Source organism: Vicia villosa, linkage group LG4, assembly GCF_029867415.1.
Source record: "Vicia villosa cultivar HV-30 ecotype Madison, WI linkage group LG4, Vvil1.0, whole genome shotgun sequence".
NCBI lineage: Eukaryota > Viridiplantae > Streptophyta > Magnoliopsida > Fabales > Fabaceae > Vicia > Vicia villosa.
The window spans coordinates 169,132,429-169,140,261 of NC_081183.1; the positions used below are offsets into that span (position 1 = coordinate 169,132,429).

General features: G+C 35.4%; 1 protein-coding gene across 1 annotated transcript; it reads right to left on the reverse strand.

The window, feature by feature from the left end:
• Positions 1 to 1,320: 1,320 nt before the first annotated feature.
• LOC131595859 (inosine triphosphate pyrophosphatase-like) lies at positions 1,321 to 5,594 on the reverse strand. Its single transcript, XM_058868361.1, has 9 exons — positions 5,464 to 5,594; positions 5,089 to 5,235; positions 4,937 to 5,001; positions 3,917 to 3,980; positions 3,818 to 3,827; positions 2,252 to 2,283; positions 2,039 to 2,151; positions 1,699 to 1,775; positions 1,321 to 1,607 (listed from the first exon to the last, which is right to left on the reverse strand). Exons 2-9 carry the CDS (start codon positions 5,225 to 5,227, stop codon positions 1,499 to 1,501), a joined length of 609 nt encoding a protein of 202 aa, XP_058724344.1. The 5' UTR covers positions 5,228 to 5,235; positions 5,464 to 5,594; the 3' UTR covers positions 1,321 to 1,498.
• Positions 5,595 to 7,833: the final 2,239 nt, after the last annotated feature.

Genomic DNA, 7,833 nt, shown 5'->3' on the forward strand with positions numbered 1-7,833 from the left:
CATAACTTAACAATAAAAAAATTAAAATATTTGTTCATGCTATTAAAAATATAAAATGATATCATATTTTTCAATTTATCAATATGTTTGTACTATAACTGCGGGTAATGAGTACGGGTATCGATACTTAAGTACTCATAGAGTACAGGCACGAGTATAAAAGTTGGTGCCCACGCGCGTATGAACTCGGGCACGGAGATTTTTTTCAAAATGTAAATATGGGAATGGATACTATAATTAGGGGTAGCAAAACAGACTCGACCTATTGGGCATGTCCGTCTTGCCCGCACTTTAGTGCGGACAGGCCAAGGTTTTAGGTCCTCACCCCTTAATATGACCGTCCCGTTGCGCCTCATTTTTCATGCGGGCATGGAAATTAATATAAAATTTTGCATTTTTAGGCTTAATAAGTGTAGTGCCTGCAGACTTAGCCCGCACCCGCCCTCATTTTTTTTGCAGGACGGGCCAAGGTCTTAGGCCTGCATGCATCCCTAACTATGTCCACCCTGCTCCGCCCATTTTTTCGAGCTTTTGTGGGTCGGGTCTAAATGGGGAGGGCCCCGTTTGTCACCCTACTCAAATCCTACTCATTATCATCTCTAAGTGAAAGAGGAGAGTAACAATTTTATCAAATTATCATTATTGGCTATTAAGTATTCTAATTATCATTACAAAGTGATAGAAATAGTAAATTAGGAGTATTACTTAGATGATACAATTGGAAAGTAAATACTAAAATTGTATTAAAAATGATACTTATTTTGAATTAATTTTTTATAACAAATGCAACATTTATTTTGATCCGAGGGAGTACCTAACAGTTTAAACTTCATTTCTAAACTTCTTAATTTTAGCTTTAACTTTAAAGCAGCTTTTACGTCTAAAAAAGTCAGGCCAAACACACCCTTAGTCTCTCTAAATTCTTTTGGACAATTTGTTTTGGCGCATAGTACGATGCATCATATAGACTAGACTGTTTGTCAAAGAAATCGAGTCACCAGAGGAACTATCCTACACGTTACTTGATGTCAAAGTGTTTGCCCGGAAGATTTAGAGGCATTACATATCAATAGCAGGATTTATTCCATTCAATAATGATCACAAGAGCTTGGAGTATTTGATCATTCAGAAGAAATTAAACATGAGGTAGATGTGATAAATGGACTTCTTAAAAGATTGTGAATTTGAGTAGGAAAACACTACATGTGGCATCGGTGTCGGCAAGGGAGCAAGAAAGAGTTCAATTCAAAGACTTAAGCTTGTGTGTTCAGTTTGCCAAAGGAAAGATTTGTCTTGGGTACTGCAACTATCTCCAATGACTTTCAGTTTCAGAAGATGATATCTCTTCATATATATTCAAAAAGTACTTTCAATAATATCATTCAACCAAATTATATTTATCAATCATGCATTTAAATGTGTTGGAGCAAATTCATTTTCAACCAAGCTTAAATTTATTATCTAATATATAACTTCTGACTACTTATAGTCTACCATTTTAGATCTGAAAGGTATATCCAGCTTCAGCAAAATGTGATTTCACCAGTGCAAGAGATTTGGAGCGGTGAGAAATTTTGTTCTTTTCTTCTTTGGACATCTCTGCATAACTACAATTTTAAATGAAATAAATTAGCTCATGCAAACAATTACATTAAATCATTTATACAGAAAATGACATGAAATAAATTATAGAATTACGTTTCATCATAGCCATCAGGTTGAAATATGGGATCCCATCCAAAATCATTGGGTCCTCTTGGAGGAACAATCTTCCCCTAAAATAACAGCACAAAATGACTTAGTCATCCTTACTCATTTCTATTCGTCATCGTTAACACGCAAGTTTGGTTGGGCTATTCATCTTTAACACAAGTATTGTCAGGATCAAGAATAACATGTTTTACCGGGGAAACCACTATATTTTAGCAGATTCTATAAAATTTAAAATTTGCGTGCAGTCTTAATATGCAATTCAAAGAAAATATATGCATACATAATTGTGTATTTAGTAAACAGCACGAAGGATTCGAAACGATACCGGTGTTTTTCCTGAAAATGTGATAGGTTCACTGTTTGGACCGACTACAAAGGAAAATACACATAATGCATAAGCTGATTTATCATCATATGCCATCAACAGATTGTTGAGACCTGCAAAATGATAAGAGCAAAGAATGCATTAATTTGAGATATCCTGAAACCCAGGCAAAAGTTTTAGGACTACTCCACAGTTACAGAGTTATGGCACAACCTTCATGACCAATCTTCTGGAGAAACCATTTGCTGCATGATTTAACAAAGCAATTAGACAATGATAATCTGAAGAATTTAACAACCATATTGCCTAATGCTTATAATGAATTAAAAAAAAATGTCACTTGCTGATGCTTTAGAAACAAGTATACTTTTCACGTTAAGCTTCAAAGAACTCAGATAAATGTGCTTTTATAAGCTAATTCTATGGTACACACGTGAGATAAGAGAGAGGGAAAAAAAAAATACAATGATAACCAAGAAAACATTCTCTTCCTGCCTACCAGTCTATCACTATGGGTTTGAACAGAATAATGATGACATAAGTGTGTCAATCCTTAGCCTACAAGAACGTTCCCTCCTATTGGGCTAGGCTTGTACAGTGCTCTATCCGAATATAACACTTTAAGAATTGAACTTTTATTTCATGTAAAGGAAATAAAAGTTTAACTAGCAATAATTTTAGAAAATTCAGATTATGGATAAGCTTGCACTACACTGAAGCTCTCTGCTACTGCACTTCTTGTAGCGCCCAGTGGCCGTTCTTCTCTGCTATGGAGCTATAATGCACTTACTTAGAAGCGGACAATTCAAAACCATGCTACAAGACTATTTGTAGGCTTGTTATTATAATGAAAATGGATAGTTACTAATACAAAATAACTGTATGCCAAGAACAAGCTTTGAACTGGTGACATTAGAATTTTCTGTTCTCTGCTCAACCAATTGAGCTATCTCAACTATTTGCTATGTGCCGTCATCATTTTAAGAGAATGCTAGGGTATATCATATGTCAACGAGTAGAGTACTTCTCAACTAATTTTTTATAAACAAGACATTGTAAGTTTATTTTGGAACAGAAGATAATATAAGTTTCTATAGTAGTAATGATTAATGAGCATAATACTATTCAGTCGCGACACAAAGCATGCAACTTTCAGTGAATGAACGGCAGCAATAGAAGAATATTTGATGGTGAATAGCCAAAATTAGTTTGAGTATCCAAATAATGGCTTATAGTCCCTTGGAGAAATTGGAGAAAATGGCGGCCAACAAGGCCTCAAAATTGGTAGAGGTGAATCCAAATGAAAAAAGGTGGGAGACCTTCAGGGATCAGGCACACTAGGAAACTAGACTCCATGTGCCAATCTCATTTAGTAGGATAAAGGATTTATTTCTGCATTTATGTTCTAGTGTATATGCTTGCCTTCCACAACTTCCTACAACACAAATAACAAGCACCACTGATCCAACCGTATCCAACATATGAGAAAGACTCTTTAGATTTGGAAGGAAGAAGAAAGTTGAAAGACAACTGAGCTAGAAGGGGCAACAGAATTAAAAGGACTAATACCCATCTTAAGGACAAAAACTAGTTAGGAGCCACAAATTGATATGAAGAAAATGGATATATCACCGCACACTTTCATGTGTCCATAGTATTGTGCTCTTATAAACTATAATGTAAAATAAACAACACTTTTATGAGGTCCTAAACAGATATGAAAACAAGAAGGATAAAGAGAACCTCGAGTACAATGATTCAGGGGTATCGAGAGCTTACATATAAGGCCCTGAAAAAGTTTGAAATATTCAATTAAAACCAGTACCAAGCAATACAAAGTCGCTTTCATAGCATGAAAAATAAGAAAATTATATCTACCTGGAAGACCCTTCAAGGCATTGAAACAGAGGCAAGTGTCTTCCACCAAAACAGGTCCTTTAACCTTTCCACAAATAAAAATAATGAAAAAGCTAATATAGAGAATACAACTGGAAACCAATCTAAAAGCATACAAACCTAGGTGTGTTGTATTTACTATCGAGTAGGTAACTCCTTCGGTGAGGTAAGAGACACCTAGGGTATGTTAGGTTTGATGGAATGTGGCAGAACGGAGCGGAATGGTAAATAATGCGATTCTATTATTTGAATTTGCAAATAATAGATGGGGTGGAATGGAACATGATGGAATTCATTTCATTCAATCCTCCATTTTTCGTTCCATCTGTTTGAGGTGTATGGAATGAGCTATTTTTAATAAAATAGTCAAACAATGGAGTGCAATTTATATTCTATTCCGCTCCGTTCCATTTTATTATATTATGTTTCATTTTGCTTTGCTCCGTTACGTTCCATCAATCCAAACATAGTCTTAGAGAGTTTTAAAGAAAAAAAAAACATTATAACCTATGTAGCACAAACTCCGGAGAGACGACACCGACATGTCAACATCCCTAATAATTCGAAAAAACAAATAAATTCAACGTAATCACAAACGTTGGTTTCAAACACACATTTTTCCAGAGATTATAACTAGGGGTGGCAAAACGGACCCGGCCCGCGGGGAAACCTGTTTTCCCGACACTTTTTTGCGGGACGGGGCAAGATTTTAGGCCCGCTCCCATTAATGTGTCCGCTCCCATTAATGTGGGCATGAGCTTTTTCATACAATTTTACTATTTTTATGCCTAAAAGGTTCAATGCCCGCGGGCTTTCCCCGCTCCGCCCTCACTTTTTGCAGGGCGGGACAAGGTTTTAGTCTCGCACTGTCAAATATGCTCCTCCCACCCCGCCCGTTTTTTCACGGACTTTTGCAGGGCAGACCTAAACGGGACGGGCATGCCCGTTTGCCACACCTAATTATAACCACTAATTTACTAACACTTAAATAGATTAGAGTACCTGAATAGCAGCCAAACGGGCCTTTTCTTTGGAGATATCTTCCGGCTCTCCTTGCAACTCAGGCACTACAAAATAACAAACAAAAAGCATAAAACTGTAAAAAAAAAAAAGGCAAGCAGGAAAATGACAGAATGAGGAATGAGTGTCATTACAGTCAAGTTTGAGGGATTGAAAAGGAATGGACTGTCCCAAGATGGCGCGAACTTCTTCAAGCTTTTTCGCATTTCCGGTAACGAAAGTAACCGGACGTGGCAGCACCAACCCCGCGGAAGCAGATTTTATAGCAGCCATTGTTTTTCCTGGAGTTACAGGAAGCAAACATAATCACTAATATTGTATATATAACTAACTAGTTAATCGCGTCCAAAATCGGCGCGTTCGCGGCGGTGCGGAGGGGAGCGGTTGCGTCCGATGCATTTCGCGACGTTGCATTTAGCTATAATGAGGATTTTTTGAAAATATAACAAATATATGGAGAGAGATGGAAGATGGATGGTGAAGAAGAAATGAAAAATCATAATACGAACCAGTGAGCGGCAAGCTTCAATTACAGTGGTGGCTGCTAGGTTGAATGAAATGAGTAACTCAAACTTTGAAACCTCGATGTATTCTTTCTTGCATAATTAATATTAATAATATATTTCATTGAAGACTAATTTTGGTGCTGAAAAAGTTTAATGAAACTAGAAAAAGTATAAATTAAATTAAAAATATATTTAAATAAATAAATAAAATTAAATACGTTAACAAAATATATTATATGTGTTCTTTTAAAAAAAAAATTCTCATTCGTTAAAGTAATTGATCAAGCGATCATATTAAATGAAATAAAATAATAAAAAATATATATACCTTATTTTTTTTCTCTAAAAAATAGACTATTTATATGACTCTTTGATCGAAAACTATTAACGGTTGAGGTTTAATGTCAAATTAAACTTTGACACCTTGGTGTCATTTAATAATATCCCATATAAAATATGTTTCGTTCGGGAACTAAAAATGAGAAATTGAATGGAGGTGATGGTGGATCGTAACATCTAATGTGGTGGAATGGAGATACCTTCAAGATTAGCACTCCAACGTTCAACTCGGTGTGTGATAGAGAAAAGTAAAAATTAAATTGTATTCAAAATTTATTACCTTGATTTCGCTTCAAAATTAAATTGTATTCAAAATCAAGGTAAATTTTGCGGATGGCTGTTGGATGCACTTAACGATCAAGATCTCTTTGAAGAGGTAAATTTTTGAATACTGAAGTTTGAAGAAAGTCAAACTCTGGAGATCCACACTCTGAAGGCTCAAACTCTGAAAAAATCAACTTCTAAAGAAGGTCAACCTCTGAAGATCTAGAATATGAAGACTCAGAAGTCAGTCAAAGTTCAAGGATCAACAAGACTATGTCCAATAACTAGCAAACTCTAAAGACATTTTGTCCTCTTCTATACACGAGAAAACTTAGTACAATTCTGCAAATGACAAAAGGAATGCAACAACTAATTCCTCTTAAAGCAAAGGAATTTCAAATGGCCTCTTAACATCATTAACAATATCAGGAAACTTTCCAACGTCTCTGATGATGTTTCTCTAAAAGACTTGTTGCGCATGAAGTCTTCTTCAACAACCCTTTTATGTTCCTCTATTTAAGGAGCTAAAGATTTGAAGAAAAATAAAATAGTGCATCTTGACAACTAAATAGTTGTAACTCTGTCAAAAACAAAGCAAAAGCCTAACTTAGAATTTCTTAACACTTGTATATTTTAGAAATTCCCGAGTCTTAGAGTCTTTTTGTGTTGTATTTTATTCACATCTCTGATTGTATATCAAGTGTAATACTCAAAGAGTCTTTCTTTCCAAGTTAGATTACAAAAGTCTCTTGCTTGTGTGCTTTAGTATTTCAATTTTATTGCTTGTGTGCTTAAGCATATGAAGTCTCTTGCTTGTCTGTTTAAGCATTAGAAGTCACTTACTTGAGGGTTTGAGCATTGGAAGTCTCTTGCTTGTGGGCTTGAGCCTTTGTAATCATATTTGATTATAGTGAAAATCTCTTGGAAGTGCAAGGGGACTGGACTACTCCTAATTTGTGGGAGGAACCAGGATATATTGTTTGTGTCTCTCTTTCTCTTACTCTCTAACTCTGATCATTATTTATCCGCTGCAAAGTATCACTTCTGTATCATATTCTAAACCTTTGGTTCAGAATCTCACACGAGAGTTTCAGAAAAGAAGGAAAAGGCAAACACAATTCAACCCTCTCCCCTCTTGTGTTTTTCTCACCTTCAGTTGGTATCAGAGCACATTTTGTGCTTTAACACTTACTAGTGGTTCAAAAAAGATCCTGAGAGAAAAATATGACTGAAGAATCTGGAACTTCTGGAGGCCATACAAACAATGATGTGCCCTTTGATTATAGAGCTTCTAAAAATGGTAAAGATTCAACATGAATCAAGTTCTGATGCTTAGTGCATATTCACAACTCGGTTCTGATACTTCATCGTGTTCTGATAGCAAGCCAGGATCTGAGATGAAGAACCATACATTTCTCGCCAGACTCTAATGATGTTGTAAATAGGGATATATTGTTTTCCTTTTTTCTTATTTATACTTCAAAATTATTTTGTAAGTCTTGAGCTCAAAAGGGAGCGTCTAAACAAGCTGAAATGATTTTGGAGAGTATAAATCTCAGGGGGGGAAGTTTAGCTAACTTTGAATGTGTTTTATGTGATTAAACCTAGTATAAAATGTTCATCAAAATACATGGTTTTATCATCATCAAAAAGGGGAAGATTGTAAGACAAGATTTGGTTCTGCATCAGGCCTTAAGTTTTGATGATAACATTATATAATATCTTAGAGAACAATTTAGTACTTTAAAAGTTTCTATCTAGTGTATAACT